Source organism: Carassius auratus, chromosome 9 (assembly GCF_003368295.1).
Source record: "Carassius auratus strain Wakin chromosome 9, ASM336829v1, whole genome shotgun sequence".
Classification (NCBI taxonomy): domain Eukaryota; kingdom Metazoa; phylum Chordata; class Actinopteri; order Cypriniformes; family Cyprinidae; genus Carassius; species Carassius auratus.
The window spans coordinates 13,549,650-13,573,973 of NC_039251.1; the positions used below are offsets into that span (position 1 = coordinate 13,549,650).

The window sequence follows — 24,324 nt, forward strand, 5'->3', positions numbered from 1 at the left end:
TCGTAACCTCAAGATACTGACTCGTGGCCTCAAGATACTGACTCGTGGCCTCAAGATACTGACTCGTAACCTCAAGATACTGACTCGTGGCCTCAAGATAAGTAACTCGTGGCCTCAAGATAAGTAACTAGTGGGCTCAAGATACTGACTCATAACCTCAAGATACTGACTCGTGGCCTCAAGATAAGTAACTCGTGGCCTCAAGATACTGACTCGTGGCCTCAAGAAACTGACTCGTAACCTCAAAATACTGACTCGCTGCCTCAAGTTACTGACTCGTAACCTCAAGATACTGACTCGTGGCCTCAAGATACTGACTCGTGGCCTCAAGATACTGACTTGTAACCTCAAGATACTGACTCGTGGCCTCAAGATACTGACTCGTGGCCTCAAGATACTCGTGGCCTCAAGATAAGTAACTTGTGGCCTCAAGATACTGACTCGTAACCTCAAGATAAGTAACTTGTGGCCTCAAGATACTGACTCGTGGCCTCAAGATACTGACTCGTAACCTCAAGATACTAACTCGTGGCCTCAAGATACTCGTGCCCTCAAGATAAGTAACTTGTGGCCTCAAGATACTGACTCGTGGCCTCAAGATACTCGTGGCCTCAAGATAAGTAACTTGTGGCCTCAAGATACTGACTCGTAACCTCAAGATAAGTAACTTGTGGCCTCAAGAAACTGACTCGTGGCCTCAAGATACTGACTCGTAACCTCAAGATACTAACTCGTGGTCTCAAGATACTCATGCCCTCAAGATAAGTAACTTGTGGCCTCAAGATACTGACTCGTGACCACAAGATACTGACTCGTGGCCTCAAGATACTGACTCGTGGCCTCAAGATACTGACTCGTGGCCTCAAGATACTCGTGGCCTCAAGATAAGTAACTTGTGGCCTCAAGATACTGACTCGTGGACTCAAGATACTTGTGGCCTCAAGATACTGACTCGTGGCCTCAAGATACTGACTCGTGGCCTCAAGATACTGACTCGTAACCTCAAGATACTGACTCGTGGCCTCAAGATACTGACTCGTGGCCTCAAGATACTGACTCGTAACCTCAAGATACTGACTCGTGGCCTCAAGATAAGTAACTCGTGGCCTCAAGATAAGTAACTAGTGGGCTCAAGATACTGACTCATAACCTCAAGATACTGACTCGTGGCCTCAAGATAAGTAACTCGTGGCCTCAAGATACTGACTCGTGGCCTCAAGAAACTGACTCGTAACCTCAAAATACTGACTCGCTGCCTCAAGTTACTGACTCGTAACCTCAAGATACTGACTCGTAACCTCAAGATACTAACTCGTGGCCTCAAGATAAGTAACTTGTGGCCTCAAGATACTGACTCGTGGCCTCAAGATACTCGTGGCCTCAAGATACTGACTCGTGGCCTCAAGATAAGTAACTCGTGGCCTCAAGATACTGACTCGTAACCTCAAAATACTGACTCATAACCTCAAGATACTGACTCGTGGCCTCAAGATAAGTAACTCGTGGCCTCAAGATACTGACTCGTAACCTCAAGATACTGACTCGCTGCCTCAAGATACTGACTCGCGGCCTCAAGATACTGACTCGTAACCTCAAGATACTGACTCGTGGCCTCAAGATACTGACTCGTAACCTCAAGATACTCGTGGCCTCAAGATAAGTAACTTGTGGCCTTAAGATAGTGAAGTGTCTGACACATGGACCCTTTGTTATTAAACTGGACCCTTTACATTCTGTGCAATATTCTCTGTTTTAATATTCAGTGTAATATAGTTTGCTGCAGTTCTGCTTCTATTTATTTACTAATACTGTTCATCACAATCAATTCATTTGGTAATACAGCAGTGTAAATCTTGTAGGCTGCATATCCATAGTCCTTTATGTACACTTTTAATACAATTAAGCACACTTCTTTTTCACAAGGGTTTTGACTGTAGTGCGACTTTCCTTTTAAAAAACATTTAGTCTTGTTTTATAATGTCCACTTTTTTGTGTGTAAAAGTGCTACGAAGGTGAATAAGTTCTGTGCAATTCTGAAGAAGGAAAAAAGCGTAACAATTAAAAACGTAAAACATTTTCAGTCTAAATTTGGCGGTTCAAGGTCACATGAATAAGCTAAAAACACTCTCTTGTTCATGGTCATTTTATTCATATGTGCAGAACATACACAAAATAAATCAGTTTAATAAACAATAACATATTTTTCCTCAAGATAAATAAAAATAACAACATTCCAGAGAACCAACCACTAAATAACATGGAGTGAGGATGTGGACGTCTTTACGTTTTCATAGTGCCATTAATTCTGCCACTTCACTTCAGTAAAATTATCACTCTTAACTGCTTTTAATGGGAAATATTAGCTTCTTATTTGAAGCTTATTTGTAGTTGCTTTATTGCATATAGCAACTACAGAACGACTAAAGATGTTTCATAACTAGAGCATTTATTTTTAGGCACTTCAATCAAAGGCCATCGTAGTAAACTAGCAGTAACTTTTGAGACCAAGACTATAACTGTCAAACCAGGTGCACTCTAAAAATGAAAGCAATAGCATAAAGACGTCCTTGAGGTCAAAACAAATATGGATCAAAAACCTTTACTTGAGTACAGGAATAAAAATGTGCATCACAATTCTTTTGCTGTAAATATTAACAGAGTATTAACTCAGAAAAGAAGACATTCAATAGCCACATAATTAGAATAAAGAAACATATTATCTTTAATTTAAAGTGAGTGGAGCAAGATAGCAGGATAAAAGACATACAGAATGCAACATAAAGTCTTACAAATGGACACTAGATGGTAAACAACTAACATTGTCAATATTTCCCAACACACAGGTGAGCTTGCAAGAAAAAAAGAGGTCAGAAAGTAAAGAGAATGAAAATACTGCAAAGGGATATCAAGTCAAGAAATGACCAATAGCCCTACATACAAGTACAAAAATTAAATCAATAAATGCATTAACTGTTTGTTTTGACCATTATGGCCAATGAAACATGGCCCCATAATGTTTCATTTGGCTCATTCAGGAACCAACAGTAATGGAATGTGCAAAGAATGAACAGAACGCCCGCCTTGAGCCAGGTTAAAATACAAAGATGATATACATTCACAGCGTGTATGACTCACAATGGTCAGGAAATTCTAGAGACCTTAAACAACTTGACGTGCATTGATTAAGATTATAACCAAAAATTAGCAGGGTCCTTTAAACATTTCATGTAAACTATTATGCTACAAAGAAATTTCATTGCACTTTTGTCTTCATAGAGAAACCAATTACATTAATTACCAAAGCAATTACTGAAGTTGAGCAAAACATTTTAAGATTAGAATGTGATCTATCAACTAACTGTCCAGTCCATCAAGGAACTCTCCTTCAATGATGTGCTCTAGGCGTTTCATGACCCGATCACTACTGGGTGGTGGGTAGTCAGCGACATAATGCGGGAGGTGTGCAGAAGAGCCATTAAAAGAGCAGCACAGGGTGCTGAAGAATGGCACCAGATCCACGATAGAGCAGAGAGAACGTAGTGTGAGCAGAGGAAACTCTACTCGATCTGTGCTCGACTCACCAGCTGTTCCATTCAGCTCCTGAACACACATTCAAGATATTTACAGGCTGAGAATTGGGTCTATTCGTGAAAAAGCACCAAATTTACTGGTTATTTCACAGATACATTGAAGCATGTGTTACTGTGCCTGGAGATCTTACCCCATAGCGTCGGTTTACTCCATCCAGAATCCTAACAATGTGTGGTTTACACTCTTGTTCACCTTCCAGCAGAGTGTTTCCTGGTCCATCATAATGGTCGACATCTACTTCAGGAATGAAAGCCCAGCGATACCTGCAAACAAGCAAATAAATACATACATAAAGTTCATATTTACAGATCATGAACATTGAATTTTACAGTGTGGAACAGATCAGAAGCCATTTTTGTTGTTTCAGGAATTAAAGGTCACTAGAAGTAAGAGGGAACCTATTGACCTTTACTGATAGCTGTAAATGTTGGGGCAACTATGACAGTCCATTTAGATTAAAAATGTAAAAGAGCAAGAGCTAAAACACACACACACACACACACACACACAAACACACACACACACGCGCACACACACACACACACTTGTTTCTGTGAATTGTGGGGACTTTCCATAAACTTCTATTATTTTTATACTGACCAAACAATATTTTCTATCCCCTAAACCTAAACCTACTCCTTACAGAAAACCTGTTTGCATTTTTACACTTTCAGTTAAACATCATTCACTGTTGTTATTAATTTTTTTTCCCTCGTGGAGACCACAGGCCGGTCCCCACAATTTCAACAATTTCTGATTTTACTATCCTTGTGGGGACATTTGATCCACACAATTTAGCATAAATAAGTACACACACACACACACACACACACACACATGTATTTTAAGTATTATATATTCTCTGAAAGAAAGCTTAGAATTTAGCACACAGTCATATAAACTTTCATGGTGATTTTTGGGGTTATTTTGGCAGTAAAATCAAACCATTTTCACTTTATGGAATATATTGGCCTTAAAAGATGTGAGGGCAAGTAAAATGATGACACAATTGTAATCTTTGAGTTAAGTCTTACATACACTACCATCAAAAGTTTGGGGTTGATAGGATTTTTAAAATGTTTTTAAAATAAGCGTCTTATGCTCAGAAGAGCTTCATATAAAGACAGAAGTATTGTAAAATATTATTACATTTTAAAATGTAATTTGTTCCTGTGATTCAGCAGCCATTATTCCAGTTTTCAGTGGCACTTAATCAATTTTTACATATCATGTGCTCCTGGGGAATCAAACCCCCAACCTTGCGCTTAATAATGCAGTGCTCTACCAATTGAGCTACAGGAACAAAAAACCTAGAAAAGAATTGCATTTGTTTGATTTTCAAACATTTAAAAATTTTATCACTGTCATTTCGAATCAATTTAATTGATCCTTGCTGAAAAAAGTTACAATTTCTTAAAAAAAAAAAAAAGGACAACTAAAAAAATTTATTTTACTGACCCCCAAAACATTGATCAGTAGTGTATTTTTCCCATGTGGCCATTAGACAATGTCCAACCACTGATTCTGTTCTTAAGAAGTTTAAGTGAACTAAAATTATGAAAATTCATAAAAAAATGTATCACTGCTATGGCAAGAGTAAATGGTGAAAAATATTAACTGGTGTCTCACATTTGAAACAGAGGCATGTGCTCAGGAGGGAAGGACACAGCGGTGTCCAGGAATTTGCAGGCTGACAGGTACATGTCCAGCTCTGCTTGAGGGAAGAGTAGACCATTCTTGTCATTGCCACCCCGCAATTTACTCCTGAAACAGAAAGAGATATATATATTTATTTATTAAAAAATTATAATAATTAAGCTGCAAAATATATACTAACAGCATTTTTCAGAAAGGAAGACTCACTTTGAAACTTTATCATCCAGTAGTGTCTTCTCAAGGCGGTTAAAAATGCGTATCTGAAATATTAAACAAATATTCAAACTGCATTCAGAAATAACATTCAAAACAACCAAAAAACAATGACTCTTAGTGCAGCGTGTTTCTTACCAGCTCAGTAACCATGATTGGCCAGAGAGAGGTGAGATGTTGTGGTGAGATCCTCAGCAGGAGAACACGGAACATGAGGAACATCTGGGCTGACACTGATGGGATCTGTCCCACACGCAGGTTCTCTGTTAGACGCTCTAGAATATATTTGATAAAGAAAGTGTCTATTGTTCATTACTAAAGGACTTTACAAGAAACCTTTATTTGTTTTCCACACAGACTAAGTGATACCTTGTATGAGAGGCAAATAGAAGTGGTACTGGTCATTCTCTCCACTAAACATGGCAAAAGCTTGTCGTTTCAGTAACATAGGCTTCTGGTCAGCGCTGCTGAAGAGCTTTAAAGAACTGCTCTGCATGCCTGCACATGGTACAACATGAACACACGCAATACAAGTCAATACACTGATCATACAAAAAATAACTCATGCAAAAGGATGAACATATACTCACTCATCAAGTCTTTGAACATTGTCTTTTCATGAGTCAGAAGATGGTCTATGATTGATCTCCAACTAAAGCAAAGTATGTGAGATTAGTGGCTTCAACATCAAACTCTTGATTTTGTTGTTTACTTGCTGCATTTATTTGGTCAAAACTACAGTTAAAACAGTAATATTGACAAAATATTTATCCCTGTGAATGCAAAGCTGAATTTTCAGCAGCAATTACTACAGTTTTAAGTGTCACATGATCTTTCATTTTATTATTCTAACACACTGATTTGGTGCACAACAAACATCTCTCAAAGTTATCCATGTTGAAAACAGTTTTTGCTGCTTAATATTTTTGTGGAAACTGTGATAAACCAACATTCAAACGTTTGAAAAAAGTACAGTACTGACTTCTTTTATTCAGCAAGGATGATTATACATTAAAAAAATGTTAGCCTGAATGCACTGTAAGTCACTTTGGATAAAAGCATCTGCTAAATGCATACATTTATTAATTACATTTATTTATTTTATACTGAAAATAAAGACATGAAATTGACATGACATACAGCCAAGTATGGTGACCCATACTCACACACACTGTGAACACACACACACCGTGAACACACACCCAGAGCAGTGGGCAGACATTTATGCTGCGGCGCTCGGGGAGCAGCTGGGGGTTCAGAGCCTTGCTCAAGGACACCTCAGTCATGGTATTGCCAGCCTGAGACTCGAACCCACAATCTTAGGGTTAGGAGTCAAACTCTCTAACCAGTAGGCCACGGCTTCGCAAAAAACATTCATAATGTTACAAAAGATCGCCATTTCAAACAAATATTGTTTATTTTATTTATATTAATCAAATAATTTTGGAAAACAATCATGTTTTTCACACAAATATTTAGCACATTTAGAAACGTTATCAAGTACTTAATCATGTGACTGAAATAATGACTTCTGAAAAAAATCTGGTTTGCCATTACAGGAATACATTACATTTCAAAAATATTTTGGAGTAGAAAACAGTTATTTTAAATTGTAATAATATTTCACTGTTTTAACTGTATTTTTGATCAAATAAATGCAGCCTTGGTGAGCACTGAGCATATGCTAGGAAAATTATTTGAGCAATATTTGACCATTTTGACATTATGAGCATGCCTTGAAAATGTATAATGTTGTGTAAGTGTATCTTACTGGCAGGAACACAAGGACTCCATTGTGAAAAACATTGGGTCCATGAAGAGTTCCAGCACCTCTTTCTTCCACGCTCGCTTAGTGTAGGCATATCCACTCAGACTGCTCAACAACTGAGCACCCGCACAGAAGCTAGGCACGTTATAGGCACTGAGAGATAGAAATTGAGAAATGAGCTGTAAATAAAAACTGTCATATATATTTATACATATGGTCACTGCCAAATTAACAATGAATAGACCAAGTTTTTAAATTTAGCACTAACTAAGCATTTCTAAAACACTGAAGAGCATTTTTGGCATACCTACCTGTGATTTTTTAGATAGGGAAAAACGTAGTACATAAGCCGGGAAATAAGAGGCACGGCTTTCTCCTTCTCATCACTGCGATAGACCATGTCCAAAAGAGGAGCCAAAACCTATAAATAATTAGCACAAATTCATTCTTGACACCTGTTGATTTTGTCTAATCACATGAGCATAAATTAAATTCAGTAAAAAAAATACTGCCATGTTCACTTACAACTGCACTTAATAATAATTTAATTAATGCAATTATATATATATATATATATATATATATATAATTTTTGCATTAATGACAATTAAATTATTTCCAGTATTGCTACAAATCCCATTGAGTTACAATCTGGAGCTCTGTGTGTATGTATTTCTTCTTGTCTCTTACCTCAGCAAGCAGAACCAGAGCTTGTACACTGAATACAGATGGTGCTGAAGATGACACCATAGCACTGCCCTGGCCTGCACACTCTGAGAGGAAGACAGAACCGAGTACAGTTTAATAATGCCTCTTAACAGTAAACAATATTGCTAGCCAGTATTATTATCAGATTATATCTGCAATTGTCAGCAATGGACACTTTACTGAAAGCACATGTATTTCAGAGTAGGTTTACCCTCAGACTCGTTGCCATCATGGTCATCTTCATCTCCCTGAAGACAGACTTGAGGCTGTGCTTTCACTTCCAGGTTACGACTGAGCCAGCTAGTCTGCTCCAGAGATGAGCCAGCCACAGCTCCCACAGCTTCTAGTATGCGCTGGCTCACTTCCTGTTGAGAGTACAATTACCATGTACTTTAACAGGTTGGTTAAGTATTATGTTGGGTTTTGTTTTTCTTCTGCTTAGCAATTCAGACAAGACCTGTCTGTTTAAACTTTTAGTTTTCACTCACTATATCAACACAATACTGGTTTTGCTGTCTCTCGCTTTACCGGTCTTACCTGCAGTTCTTTAGTATCCCTCTTGTTGTCGATATTGGGAAGTCTATTTACACAGTCATTAAGGATGCTGCAATAGTAAAATCAACAAAGATTGGAGTTTCAAAACACGTTTTACCTTTCAATAATATCTAACAATTGTTTCATGTAATTAATAAGGGATCTCTAAAAGAGTCTTCTGGCTGCCTTCTTCTTGAAATGTTGCATCAGACAACTAGGCAGTTTCATACTGGTCTATTTGCACTTGTGTCCTGACACCAAATGGTCCAGGACATGTTATGCACCAGTGGTTAGTATTTAAGATTAGGGTTTGTTCAAATCACTGAAGCCAAGGATGAGAAAACATAATAGTGACCAAATTATTTTATTTACCCGAGGAGTAAGAAGTGTCCAGGAGGGGCGAGATTAAGCTGGAGAGATTCCCTGAGCAGACAGAGGAGTGGATTGATGTTCTCCTGAAGGGCTTGAGCAGAAAGACTGCAAAAAAGACCATATAGGACATTTCCATCAATACTACACTAAAAACATTCACCTTGTACAAGAATATAGTCAAGGGTGGATCTTCCAATAAACAGTAAGTGGCATTAACTTTAGCCATGGGCATGAATTAGATTGCAACAGTTCACTTTGGTTCATTTTAAAGTAAATGACATCAAATGATAGCAAATAATGTAAGGTATAATTAAATTATGAGAATAATGTTACCTTTGAATGTAGACATAGCTGAACTGTAGCATTGGAATGTCAACTAATGCAGTCTTCTGATAATGAGATAGAGTAAGGATTAATACATGTTTTTATTATAAAAATGCAGATTTTTTCTTAGTGTTAGGATATAGTACATATAACTACCTGTATATAAATACAAAATATGTTTATATGGAGTGTCACCATTTAGACTGCTACGTAAATGTGTGTATGCAGTACCTGGTCTCCTTTGATCTGATGGGGTTTCTTCACCACCTCTCTGATGAGCTGCAGTATGGTGTCCGTACGGAGTGTGTTTAGTGCCTTCACTAGATCCACCAAGGTCATTTGAGAATCACTAGCATCTGGTAAAATCTATGTATGCGTACACAAACACACAACCAATTTAAAAGCATAATTCCAGACACTTACTGGATGATATATAGGGATGGGTACCGAAACCCGGTATAAAACTGGCCCCGGGGCTAAATTATGAAAGACCGTAGTATCAGTAAGATCTGACGGTATCGCTTCTGCTTTTGGTACTGGTGGAAAAATCTGCGAGATCTCTCATGCGCGCCGCGGAGGCTGTTTGTCAGTCACACAAACACACACACCACAACGAGCACGGCGCACACACACGCATAAGGGGCCGTTCACATATCGCATATTTTGTGCGCTAAAGTTTGTTATTTCAAATCTATGGAAGAAACCATTATGAACGCGGTGCGACGACCTCGTTTTTTCCAGGCGCGTCTGCACCGCATCGAGTTAAAAACATCTCAACTTTTCAGAATGCAGAAGCGCACTGCGGGTCATGTAGCTTCCTCACCTTTTCCGTAACAACGTTGAAAGCTCAGCCAAGATGAAGGAACAGCTGATAGCTGTATGTGGATTTTTAAATTAATTTAGTAGCAGTGCTACTGCAAGCAGTTTTTAGTGCTGCAAATCCATTTATCCATTGATGAAATTAGTGTGTCTTCATGGAGAGAGCAGGTCATGGTTGCTTAGCAATGGCAAATGACTCCTCAGGAGTGCAAGTGCCCGAAGGCTTTGAGAAAAGAAATCAGAAAGCGGCGTGCCTAGCGTTTTCCACACGTTTTTAGACGCGATATGTGAACAGCCCCTTACAGTACGAAAACTCCCGCTTAATACAAAGAGTGAAGATGGTGGAGACAGCAAAACGTTCCAAAGTGTGGTTATACTTCACTAGAGTTGATGCAGACAACGCTGGTTGTCATAAGGGCAACAAAATTTTTGCTTGTAACGGCGGAAACACAAGCAATCTGTCAAAGCATCTTTCAACAGTGCATTATGTGCAGACAGAGAAATGCAAAGTTTTCGACTGCCTAACACAACACAAAGTACCGATAAGAATACCGTTAAAGTACCGGACCGTTAAGCAGTATCGGTAAGAGTAGTAATACCGTTAAAACCCTAACGATACCCATCCCTAATGATATGTCATTTTTGCATTCTGATATCTATAGTTAACCTTGTTTCTGGAACGTCTTTTGCGACTCTTCCTGTTGCTCCATACAGCGGCCACAGAGGCCATGACCTGCACCCCAAACTGATGAGTCAGTGGCATCAAGAACTCCAGAACCTTTTGTCTCAAGATCTACAGAGAACAGAAACACGTGACTGGCACCAGTAAGCAGACAACAATACAGCAGCATCTTTATGTCAACTAAATTTTTGTTTACTTCATGTATCAAATGTACCTTTGTGCCTTTAAAATACACAGAAGTGGATGAGGCTCTGCTGCCATGGGTGGAGTCACAGCCCTTGACCACACCCCAGAGTAAGGCCATGCTGCTAATCATGTGCGGAAACTCCTCCAGAATGGCATTGCTAGCATTTCGTAGGTCTGGGACATCAGAGCCTGCAGTCTACAAAACAAGAAAAGACAAGACAAAACAAAAAACAACAGTCACATTAATGTTTTGAAGTTTTAGTGGCAATCCTGGCATTTTTGATACACATGGCAAGATCAGAGTTGTTTGCAACTACAACTGTATATCAGTGGATGTACAGTATATTAAGAAAAGGAGAGTATTTGGTCAGTGTGAATGGATGATACAACAGAAATTTGGCTCCCTAGGTGAATGTCCATGTCACCTTTGCCAGGATCGGCCACTATTTGCTTTAGCAGGTCCTTTTATATCTTACTTTCTTGTGGTCTAGAAGACAATAGTGTGTGATAGTGGTCAGTCCTTCCAGCAGTGTCAGAGGATAGTCAGGTGCTATGTTCTCCCTCTTTAAGGTACTACTAAATAGAACAACGAAATAGGCATTCAATTCAAGCTATGGTTGCAATAAAACAACAAAAAGTATATAGACATCTCATCGATCAACACTTAATGTGCACCCACTCTCGCACAGATGCAAACAACCACATACATTACTTACTTGTGTGAAGCTTTGACTCCATTGTGCTCGTGCTGTTTAACAAGCTCATCCAGGTTCCTGCAGATCTGGGCAATTATGGGTGATACAATGATGGCCAGTGATCGTCCTAAATACGGCAACACTTCACAAAGTAGAGTCACCCAGGCTGGGTGCATGGCACAGCCATACTGTGGGTGCAAAGCTCGGGCTGCTGCCGACACAAACATGCCTTGAGCGGTGATAGGCTGACTGGCTACGTAACGCACTGCTTTGATGGACTGCTGGAACATCACAGCTGTTTGCCACTCTCGAGCCAAGGCTGAAGATGGTGGTTCTGCATGTCGCTGTGGGTTGGAATTGCTTTGATCATGATCTTGTGCTTTGGTGTGTGGTGGACACACGTGGTGCTCCAATACAATGAGAACTTTTAAAAGTTTCAGTAGGGCAATCTGAAGTGGGTGCTCAGCCCAGATCCCATCCCGCCCAAAGTTAATCAGGCTCTCTTCTGAGATCTCCCCTTCATCTCCTCCTTGGTCTTCTTCAGGCAATTTGTGCTGTTCTGGCCGATCAGCTCTCTGGCAGACATACATGGAGGCAGAAAGCGTTAGAAGGACGTATTGTTGAACCTTGTAGCCCCAAAGAAGGTTGCGCACCGCCTCCAAGCTAGCAGTTCCCTTTGCTTCCCCGATTTGAGCTTGCTGGGCGACCCTCACCAACTGGATCATCAGTTCTGTCAGCACCTCCACACTTTTCACCTGGACCTCCCGATTGGCCTGGAGTTGGCGAGTGGGAACGCTAGCATAGGAGGGATAGTGAGAGCGGAGATAATGCATACACAGGCAGGTGAGTAGCTCTAGCAGGAGAGTTGGTGGAGAGGAAGGAGAAGATGGTGAATGGAGAGGAGAAGATGCTGGCTGGGGTGGGTCAGGAGTGGCTCCACTTGGTGGAGTTGAGGTCTGCAATCGACCATAGAAGCTGCCACCATCCTGAGCCTGACGGTGCCTCTGCAGAAGGTTCTGGATGAGGTTGAGATGGGCAATGGAGCTGCAGTCCAGAGAAGTACTGGAGAGAGCCTCCACAAATGGCCCTGCACTAGTCCGGAGGATGGTGTCTAAAATAGTGAAGGCATAGAGAATTCGACTGCTCTCATACTGCTGCTTATAGAGCAGAACATGGCGGAACAGCGAATCTACTGCCTCGCGTTTTTCCCGCTGACGCTTGAGCAACCGGGTCTTAGCAATAGCCTCCAACTGACCATCATCTTCATCACTTGAGAGCGAATCTGAAACCTGCGTGCGTTCTGAATCCACCCTCTGCAGGCCATTGGCCACACCCTCCTCCTCTACACTACCATCATCATGGCGCTGCAAGTAAGGGGCGGAGCTTGAGCTGGAGTTTTCAGTGGAGTTCTGAGTGCCACTGGTGTCTGCAGATTCGGTGTGTTCACTTTCCTCTTCTTCCTCTTCTTCTTCGTCCTCTCCCTCAGTCTCTTCACTCTCACTCCGGGATATTGTTGGGGAGTCTGGAGGCGTTAGTTCTGGATCTCGTTCCAACTCTGCCCACAGTGCTTCACGGTCTACTATGGTGATGCGTCTGATAGGGCTTTCTTCTGTTTGGCAACTAGGAGTGAGGTTGTCTCCAACACTTTTTGTGATGGATCTGTCTCTCCAGGTCAGTGCCTTTAAATTACCTAAATCACATATACAGAAGAATCAGACCTCACAGCGAGAACAAGAATGAACTCTTGCTATTACTTTCAGTCTTGAATGGTATTTGTGCAAATTACTATATTCATTATTTTAGATATAGGAGTATATCTAACAGTTTACTTAATATTAGTCTCACGTAGCCAGACCTTCAGACCAACGTCAGACATCTCTTGGAGCCTTGAATGGTCTAGGAACGCCCAAGAGGCAATATGACTGACAGGTAAACCAACCAAGCACGTTTTGTTTTGTGCCATGTCATGTTTAGGGGCGTAGAAATGTCCCCACAATAACAGACTGGTGTGTAAAACTCTTGGATGTATTTTAAAGATTCTATGCCATGAACTTTACATATTTTACATAGTTTTTAAAATCTATCATTGAGTTGATCATGATAAGCGCTCATTGTCACAGCTGTAAACACAATGGCTTTCTTCTTCCATAATGGGGTTTGGCGCCAGTGCACTCTTTGTTTCCAGGTGGAATGTTAAAAAAGCTATTCTGAAGAATTCCAACAATCAGATGCCGACTTCGAAACTCCTGAAGTGTTTCCAATTATGTGTGCTATATGCATCAGTCCGTGGGTGTGAAGTCTGCGGCTGAGACTACCTTCATATTATAATTGCCTTACAACAATTGAAAAGGATTCTTATCGCTAATTACGGTTTCAAATTTGTATGACATAAATCTGTTTCATTTCAGTTTTTTTTTTCAACTTCTATACTCAAGCATAGGTAACATTGTGTGTAGTAATCTGGTATGTGTGCATGCGTGTGTTTTGATTTCATACCAACAGAGAGATTCTGTTTGATGCTTTGTATAGGTGATCTCTGTGTTTTGGGGTCCAACAGTAAGAGCAGCACCGGTTCCAAGATACGGACCACATCATTGAGGGAGAGAGCCCGCACCAACCAGTTCTGTGCTGCGGCACTAACACTACCATCCTGATTGTTCAAACTATCTAGTACCACAAACAGAGACCTAAGAAAACAGAAAAATATATAGTGAACTAAGTGTATATGGCACAAAAATATGGATGAATATTACTGAAGTAAGCAAAAGTTTAGATAAGAAATATGTATATGACTTGTCAAAGGAGCGGTTGAGAGAAGTGCTGCGACTGGTCTGGATCTCTCGTGTCAGGTGCCACAAAACCGAGAACCTGTGAAGTGCCTCCAGACACACAACCTAACACACACACACACACACACACACATACACATTTTAATAAATGTTTACAATAGTGTGTAGATATTAAATGAGGAAAATGCAGTACCTTGTCTCCACTAAGTAAACCCAAGCAGACGATGTCCTCGCAGATGGATGCAGATGGAGCCAAGCAGTGAAGCCGATAGAAGAGCTCCACACAAGATACGTGATGCTCTCTACGCTCCGTGTCCAGTTGAGCCCATAAAACCTGAGATACACGCTACAAGAGAAATAAAAAGATAATTAAAATGAAGAAAAAAGTCACATTGAAAAAAAAAGTTAGATAAGGCAGCTATTTTTTATGTAGACGATAGGCACGCAAGTACAACTCCTATCTACTTGAATGGAGAAAGGCCAAATTAAACCATTTATTCCTCAAATCATGCTAGTCTGAGTAGTCCAGATAACATACATGCACCAACGCAGAATAAAAAGAAATAGGTGATGCCTCTATCAAAAGGGCAATTGGTTCTATTAACTAAAATGCAGGACTTCCACAAAATAATGTGTATTACCAAGTAAAAGTCTGTGGAATCCTCCAGAGTTTTGAGAACATCTGGGTAGATGGGAGGCAGGGTGACCATTTGCAGCTGTCCGCTGAGTGGGTTTGCGTCAGAGTTCTTATAACGTTGATTTTTATCCTGAATGACGAGGGCTAAAGACTGAGAGTGATTGATCAGATCCAGCAAAGAGGAGATTGCAACATGTTGCACCTACAGACACATAAACAAAAAAGATGTATTATAAAAGTTTTGGCAATGCAACCATTAAAGGTAATTTTTCCATGTCAAAATACTTTGTCCTACTGTGCAGAGGCAACTCTAAGTAAGCGATTTGTAGGCCAACGATCCTGAATATAAACAGTGCATTGCTATCAATACATTGTTCTGTTTGTTTGAAAAACATCAACTTCTGACTCAACCAATAGTTTGGGGGTGGGACTAACTGATTCTAAGAACATTGGTAGACGGTGTGTGGAAATAAATTAAAGGTGGAAATAACAGACAACAAGGTTTCTGAGAATATCATCTTGCATGTTCCATTGAAGAAAGAAAGTCCTATATCCTTGGAATGACATGAGAATGAGATGATAAGAGAATTTTCGCTTCTGAGTGAACTTGTACCTGGTAGTCTTTTGTCAGGCAACACAGAGTCATCAAAGACCTCAGCCAGTCGGGAAGGGTTCCCTCAATCCCTGAGGAGAGAAACAATCAGTTTTTGAGAAAAGAACAAATCTGTGTGCTGTGACATGCTACATGAAAAACACAGTTTAAAGTAGCAGTGGAATACATTTCCTTTATTCACCTGTCTTGTTGAACATAGATGTGTGCAGGTCTTGGTTCTCTTCCTCAGTAAAATAGACAGGAAATGTTATGCATTCCAGTAGAAGCTGGCAGATCACAGTGAAGGCCTGGCGGCACGACTCCGTTATCTCCCCTTTGCTCTTTGACTGGAAATTTCCCATCCACTCCAGCTCGGTTGGTCTGTGGTCTTTACCTCCATCCGTAGAAGACCCATGAAGGGCATGGATCCTCAGTTTACTAGGGTTGAAGAACTCAGCAAGTCTGTCTTTGATTAAGCCCAAGTCTCGACTGCCCTTCCGTTTCGATGGAGACCGCTTACTGCCTCTAGGGGAAGCACTAGGATCTAGCTGACTTGCTTCTTCCTGTTTCTTCTTCTCTGGATCCATGACATCTAACAAATGCCTGAGAGATGAACATGAGTGAGAGAGAGAAAAAAAATAGGCAAATACAGTGAGCATACATGCTGCTAGTTGCAGGGCCAGAAAAGAATACTATTAGAATATTTAACCAGGGAGTCAGGGGCCTCTGGGGCCTCAACAAACTTCCAAGAGGGATTATTTAAAACATTTAAAATAAGACAAATCAAGGTTTAAAAGTGCGCCTTCTATTTAGTTAATACAACTCCATGGGAACTTTTGTAATGAATATAGATTTTTTAGTAATGCCAAACTTAAACTTTAACATTACTTTTGAATTTTTGAGAAAAAGATATATATATATTTTTAAATCCTTCCTATCAATATGTATAATCCTTTTCTAGGAAATTAGAAAAAGAGGTGTGTTCCAAACTACTTGCTTACAAGAAACTAGGCAATAGACACTGTTTATGGATTTTTTAAGTATTATGAATACAAAATGCAATGACCTCACTATGTAGCATTTTATTTAATCCATCTAGTTATTTAAGTAAAACAAATAGTTTGCTCTTTTTAATCAAAATACATTATATGCAAAATTACATTTTTTATGTGCATTTACCACACTGCTAATGGAAGGTCAAGTCAAGTACATTGCATTCTGGAATGTATTATTCCTTGCAGTATTTTCTAGTTGTACAAGCACATTTTAATTTTATTATTTCATGCATACAGAATATATGCATGTTGGGCACACACAGTATACACTAAATTACCTTGTGATCACAGATGCCAGTATGTCCTGCACACATTTGGACATGTTTTCTATAGTTCCTCCTTTTCTCCACACATCCTCTGCTTCAGGGTTCACATCAGAAGCAGGATCTGATCCATTACGGCCTGGTAGGAGGTGCTGTTCAGATGGAGATGCACTCAGGCCTAATCCACTGTCTTCAGAGCGCAAAGGAGGGTATGGAGCTACACCTGGCTCTGCCTCTTGTGTCTCTTGTCCATTTAGACCACCCTCACTGGAGCTGTCATCATTGTTACCATTCACCTGGTCACTTTCCTTGACTTTGGTGTTGCTCATCACAATCTGTATTTGTACAAAAATAGAGCCCTTTTAAAAAACACATTTCCAAACTATAATATGAATGGCATTTAAACTTTAATTGTCTGATCATCAAAATGATATACTAAATGTATTGGTAAAAATATACAATACCATTAAAATTTTGAGGTAAGTTTTTTATATTATTATTATTATTATTATTGTTCAGTAGGATGCATTAAGTGATACTTAAGGCTGTTCCTTTGTTACAAAAAATCTTTAAAATGAATGCTGTTCTTCAGAATATTCTATTCATCAGAAAAAATATCACATTTTCCACAACAAAATAACACAGCCTAACTGTTTTCAACATTGATACTAATTAGAAATGTTCCCTGATCGTGATGTGTGTAGGATCATGTGACAGTTAAGACAGAACTCAGCTTTGCCATTATTATTTAAAACTGAAGTAATATTTCACAATGCTAGTGTTTTACTGTAGTAAAACAAATGCAGGCTTGGTGATTATAAGAAAAAAAATTATAATAAACCACCAAACTTTTGGATGGTAGCGTACAGTAAATCTGACCAATCTTACCTGTGTTTGCTCCAGATCTTGCGTCTGTGATTCAGCCTCCACTTCCATATAAGCCACAGGCATCTGGATCTTACTGAGCACTTTATAACACGCTCTCATGGCCTGCGTGAGCTCCTGTAGGCTAAGGGATGTCATGTGACTATGCAGTGATTGCAGCATGCTGCCCAACATCTGTGGCAGAAACTGCATCTGAATGTCTGCATAGAGTTCCTAATAAGAAAGCCAAGAAGTGGAATGAGACCAAATGACCAAAAGTTTTTAAAATCTCTCCAAAGATGAATGACCAGATCATACCAAAGGAATAACATCCAACAGGAAGATAATGAGAGTTGAGAGCTCAGTCACTGAGGGAGGGCTGCTCCAGTCTTTAGATGGATGCTTACTTGCTGGATCACGCAGTGAACTGATAAACAAACATAATAATAGGCATTATCACATCATCTCATTTATGTTCATGTAATGCTGTTTATTATGAGTTTGTGTGTGTTTACCTGAGACAAATTTGGAAATGTCTTGTCATGTAGTCCCAGAGATAATTACTGCTCATGGCACTCACAAGCATATTGACAGTCTTTATGATCTCAGAGGAGTTTTGTTCTCCTTGATTTTACTGCACAGATAAATAGACAGAGAACAATCAGAAATAGCATTCATTGTTGTGTTAATTATTTTTGTACATTTCTACTACCATTCAAAAGCTTTGGGTAGGTTCGACATTTGGAAACAAGTTTCATATGTGCACCAAGTCTGTATTTATTTGTATTTATTCGTACATATTGTAAAATATTTTTTACAACTTAAAATAATTGCTTTCTGTTTTAATATATTTAACACATTGGTTGTGTTGCTTAATATATGTATGGAGACAGTAATACATTTTTTGCAGGATTCTTTGATGAATAAAACGTAATGCATCTTTGGTAAATAAAAGTATTACTTAAAAATAAAAAATACATAAATAAAAATCTTACTGACCCCAAACTTCTGAACATTAGTGTATATTCACTTACAGCAAAATTAAATTATATATATGATATAGAGCTGATTGAACAATTGCAGCATTTTGCAGTCAAATATTTTTCTATAATTAAACTGAATGTATGACTATTATCCCTTACAACCAGTTTTGAACACTGTGATAGTTTCACAAGTTTCGTAGCACTCTGCAACCACATATAAACAAAGTTTTATTTGGTAAATGGGCAAATAATAATTGGGATAATGTACAGTCAGTTAGTCATAACTGTAAAATAATCCCCTTTAGGATGATAAAAGCCTGATCACCATATCAGGTTAACTCATTAATCACTAAAGCAGGTTTTTACTTCTATTTTGAACCCTTGTGTAGTATTAGATCTGGACCCTAACATTATTTGTGTTCTCTGGTAATTAAAACCATGTGTTGCTAATATAATTCTCTCTCTACTAGTTAATCTATGGGGGAAAAAAATGAGCATTGATTCCTTCCCTCTGACCTGTTGAGTTTGCTGCCACTGAGGCTGGAGTTGAGATTGTCCTCTCCCAACATCACTTTACAGTAGTTGTAAAAAGCTCTGACCACCTCTAGCAACACATCAGACAACACCAATGGTCCTGTGTGTGTGTGTGTGGGAGAATGCAAAGATATAAATAATTGTGTAAAACAGATCCAAAGTAAAGCTTTTTACACTTTGAACCATGTGGGTGTCTTTACCTATTTCAGATTTGTCCAACAGGCTAATGATGATGCGAAACGGTCTGAGATACTCGATTAGATTGTCTGGGTTGGCCTCTATATCTTTCTGCTTCAGAATATTCACCACAGCCTATGAACAAAATGTCAAATACGAGTTGTGTTCACCATGCATGTACAGAATGCAAACACTGACATATAGTGAATGTGTAATGTGAACTGCAGTTCGGTAAAACTTTAGTATAGGGACTCTTTAGTATAGAGAAAACTCTACTTGATACATTGACTAAGCTGTTATGTAAAGTATTTGAGTTGGGCTGAGTTGAGTGAGTGTGTTATCTTCTATACCTGCACCAGTAATTCTCTGGAGTGTGTACTGAAGTAGAATGCAGTGTATTCCTCCACAGAGTTAAAGCGACTGGAGTCTGCAGCCACCATTCCTCCTTTGATGTTCAAGCCTGAAAATACACAGAATCACTCATTCAATACTTTTCAATTTTGAGCCTAACTATTCTTTTCATAGATGAATTCCATTTATTTTATGAAACCGTATTTCTGTGGTATTGTGGAATTTTCTGGAAATTTGTCAGCGATACCCAGCATCCATGCGTAGAGGCGTCGATTCAGAGACATATCTCTCCTGAGCAGGGTGAGTGAGGCAGCAGACACCACACTGATCATCTCATCTCGATTCAGTGGAATGGCATGTTCCTCAGGATCCTACAGACCGGATTATTTTAATTAAATATTTCACAGATGGTCTGGGACAAGTTTATGGGTGATGACTGGTTACGCAAATGTAGATGGAATTAAAGAAAGAAAAAAAAAGAAGATGGATAACCTGGCAGGTAGTGAAGGGGAAGAAGTAGAGAAGGATTTCCAGCATGTTTCTCTGGACCAGAACATTAGAGTCTTGTAAGGCAAGACAAACAGCTTTCACCTGGAACAGAGAGATGGGGAGGAGTAAGGTGTACATTTCAGTTACGCAACTCCTTTATAACAACAGACCTCAGTCAGAGTTAGACACCATGTGGAATTTGAACCGAACGACTGACTGTGAGGAAATAAAGAACAGTCTGTATTTAAGTAAACACTCACCACTAGTCTGTGGTCTGTTCCAAGCATATTCTTCTGTTCTCGAGCAGTGACTGAATGGTCAAAGTGTGCGACGATGAAGAGGGAGGCTGGGAGCCGTACCAGAGGACATATAAGCAACGAGCCCCACAACGCCCCATAAAACACAGACTGACCCACAAACAGGGACAACTTCACAAGCAACGCATCCGTCCTGAGACAGGAAGAAAGACAGTTAAGAACAATAATAAGTGCTGTAATGATAATGCAGCATTTTCTTAAAGGGATAGTTCATCCAAAAATCTAAATTTAGTCATAATGTATTCACACTCAGTCATATTTTTGTCTTCAAAATATATTTTGTGCTTAAAAGATGAAACTCATACAGGTTTGGAAAAACATGAGGGTAAGCAAATAATGACAGAATATATTCCACTAACATTTTTTTGAAACATTTTCAATACTTTCAAACAATAGTTTATAACATTACTCAATGTTACATCCGTTTTCTAAGCTTGACTTTTTTATGACTTTCCACGCTGGCAAACAATCCATCATATTCTCTGACAAACTTAATGTCTTGACTAATCTAAGTCATTTTAAAGAATTTATTCAAAAATATTTAAAAATGTTGTTGCTGGGCCACTTACAACAGTGACACAAGAACCTGTATTTTAAGATCAATGAGGCTGCATACTTTTACTCCAAGCTAATCCATGTAATCTCACTTAACATTAAATTGGTTACAGATTTATTGAGACACAGTTGTATTGAAACTGACAAAGTAGTTCAGGGTACAATAAAGAGTACGTTGTAGAAATATTAATAATGTTTAGGATACACTCTCTAGAGTGTCACCATGAGAATAAGTGAAGTGACATTCAGCCAAGTATGGTGACCCATACTCAGAATTTGTGCTCTGCATTTAACCCATCCGAAATGCACACACACAGAGCAGTGAGCACACACACACACACACTGTGAGCACACACCCGGAGCAGTGGGCAGCCATTTATGCTGCGGCGCCCGGGGAGCAGTTGGGGGTTCGATGCCTTGCTCAAGGGCACCTAAGTCGTGGTATTGAAGGTGGAGAGAGAACTGTACATGCACTCCCCCCACCCACAATTCCGTCCGGCCCGAGACTAGAACCCACAACCCTTCGATTGGGAGTCCAACCCTCTAACCATTAGGCCACAACTTCCCCAGGAATCATTTATTGTCTGGTGTTAAGTTGCACCTCTCATAGACCTCCGCGCCCTCCTCTAGTCCTGGTAGTAGGCCCATGATGAAGGCCTGCAGGCTGGGTAACAGCGCCCTCTGAAGAGGCAGGAAGTACCGCTCGTACAGCGTCAACAGAACTGGCTTCACCGACATCGCTGCATGACCCAACAATGGGAACAGTCCTGAGCTGTATACACACAAATACAACCATAACTGCCTATGAAAGTAAATCTCACAAAATCAATATTTTAAATATGTGTGTTTGCCTATTTGTATCAGTTCTCATTATTAGAATAAAAAATGCATTAATATTATTATAAGATACTACGGAGCCCTGCACATGACAAGAAAAAATAAATAAATTGTGCACACGATTACTATTGCGTTCCCTCGATTTACTATTGCGTTCCTTTGATTTGCTAAATCGTGCGCACAATTTAGCAAAACAAGGGAACGAATTAGTAAATCGTGCATACAATTAATAAATAGAGTGAACGAAATAGTAAATCGAGGGAATGCAATAGTAATCGTGTACACGTTTTAGTACAGTGAGGAAACGAATTAGTAAATCGTGCACATGATTTAGCCTTCAATTTTTTTCCTGCATGTCATGTGCGGGGTTCCGTAAGATACATTGAGAAATATATAAAATAAATGTTAAATATATTAACACATTTATAAAAAATATAATTAAAAATATAATTAAAACATTAATTGTGTTGATATTAATGTAAGTGAACATTTACCGCATTGAAAAAGGGAATGCAGTAAATGTGCTTGTGTATCATGAATATTAAAAAAAAAGAATTCTATATATATATATATATATATATTTTTTTTTTTTTTTTTTCTTTTTTTTTTTTTTTTTTTTTGTAGGGGTGAAATATGACCTTCACATCTCTATGTAGGATTCACCCAGTGTTTATCATTAACACTAACCTGTATATGAAGAGATCCTTGGCAAGCCATTTTGTGCCAATGATTTTGAAAATGACCTCATAGGTCTCAAGTGCTTTGAGATGGACGCCGCTGGGCAGAGCAGGATGCAAACACTGAGCCAGACGCTTCCCGATGATCAGCCTCCGCGGTAACAGTGAATACTTTAGATTACTCTGGAGAGCCTGAGAAACACAAAGAATGGAAGAGCAGAGCAGGATGGATGAAGTAAATAACTGCTAAATTATACTGACAGGTCAAACGTTTTTTTATAAGTATCGATATAAATCTAAAAAAAATTTACAAACTCTAAACTTTTGAATGGTAGTGTTCATATAAACTAGTTTAAAATGATTGTACATACATAAACTATACCACTAAAGCAAGGCTAATTGTAGATTGATTACATCAGTTAAATAAAATGACTGTCAGTCTAAGTTACTAGCAGTCCACACATCAACACATATCTCAGTCAGCAACCACATTTCCTGAACAGTTTTTCAAACAAACAACCAACAAGATCTCAGAGGAGGAACTAGGCTTAGTGTGTTTTTGCCCAGCTCTTGAAACATGTTCTACAAGACATACCATCGATAATGTCACCTGATATACAAAGTAAACATACTCTGAGTGTGTTAAAAAGGAAGGTGTTGATCATAGCATCACATAAGAGTGAAATATCTGAAACAAATACACAAAACCTAATCAATATCCCTCCTTTCCATGTTGATTTGAAACTTGCCTAATATCCGGAAAGTCCCATTGAGCAAACAAGAAAATCACATGCCATGTAAAAGGATAGGAAGAGAAAGAAAGAAATTTCACATGCAAATGTGTTTAGAAAAAAAGGAAGAGGAAAAGGGAGGTTGAGATGAAAAGTACAGTTTTGTCTAATCTTAAGGACAGTTAACATGTCCTGTTCAACTCATTCAAATCAGCTGCACTTTGTCCATGAGTGATGTGTTTGAGGTCAAGCAGTAGTGTTATACTCATGGCCTTTTTTCAACAGGACTGAAGATTAGAAAGGAAAGTCTCACTTCTCTTAAAAAATGAACATAAACTGAAATAAGTAAACTTCCTCTACTTGCAGAGGGAAGTAAAGCCAAAGTGTGCCTTTTTAAATTCTAAAATATTCTCTACTAGTTTAATGTGAAATTATACGCAAGACATTTAGAAATTGATTTCTCTGAAACATAAAAACTCTCTGTTGAGCTTTCTGAGTTTTTTAAAACAGGAATCAGTAAAGAGCTGATATTGACTCTGTTTTCCAACTGAAGTGTATTGATTAGTTTTTTTCCAGACTTTACCTTGTTGAGTTTTCCTAGCGAGGAGATGAGATCGGCCCATTCACTAGATGATTCAAAGTTGCGCAGCGCCTTCTCAATGACAGCGGCGTAACTGCGATAACGGTAGTCATTCTGAAGCTCAGCTTCCTCGGGATCCATAATGCCTCAGTCCCTTCCCAGCATGCTTAGTATCCGTCTATGAAACAAAACAGACTTTTCAGGAGAAATCCTGCATCACAACTCATGATTGCACAAAGGAACAAATGCAACAAAGTAGGGTGAAAGTAGGGAGAAATCATAAAAAACAAAAACTATACTTCAAATCATATGTGGCTTATTAAGGAGTGGTGTGCTATCACTTTT

The 24,324-nt window shown here is 39.1% G+C and overlaps 1 protein-coding gene across 1 annotated transcript; it reads right to left on the reverse strand.

Annotated features, from left to right (window-relative positions):
- Positions 1 to 2,127: 2,127 nt before the first annotated feature.
- Positions 2,128 to 24,120, reverse strand: LOC113108427 (protein dopey-2-like). The gene is given in 39 exon segments (XM_026271555.1): positions 2,128 to 3,600; positions 3,722 to 3,854; positions 5,221 to 5,355; positions 5,455 to 5,507; positions 5,599 to 5,735; positions 5,830 to 5,958; positions 6,051 to 6,112; positions 7,232 to 7,381; positions 7,540 to 7,649; positions 7,919 to 8,001; positions 8,148 to 8,301; positions 8,474 to 8,540; positions 8,843 to 8,947; positions 9,176 to 9,231; positions 9,398 to 9,532; positions 10,653 to 10,778; positions 10,882 to 11,049; positions 11,330 to 11,429; positions 11,570 to 13,238; positions 14,045 to 14,235; positions 14,342 to 14,442; positions 14,531 to 14,683; positions 14,979 to 15,176; positions 15,588 to 15,658; positions 15,769 to 16,169; positions 16,900 to 17,219; positions 17,773 to 17,982; positions 18,067 to 18,175; positions 18,264 to 18,366; positions 18,369 to 18,382; positions 19,248 to 19,365; positions 19,466 to 19,577; positions 19,793 to 19,902; positions 20,041 to 20,164; positions 20,286 to 20,384; positions 20,543 to 20,732; positions 21,756 to 21,926; positions 22,679 to 22,860; positions 23,983 to 24,120. Coding segments are annotated over 39 exon segments (6,933 nt in total). The 3' UTR covers positions 2,128 to 3,354.
- Between the last annotated feature and the right edge of the window lie 204 nt (positions 24,121 to 24,324).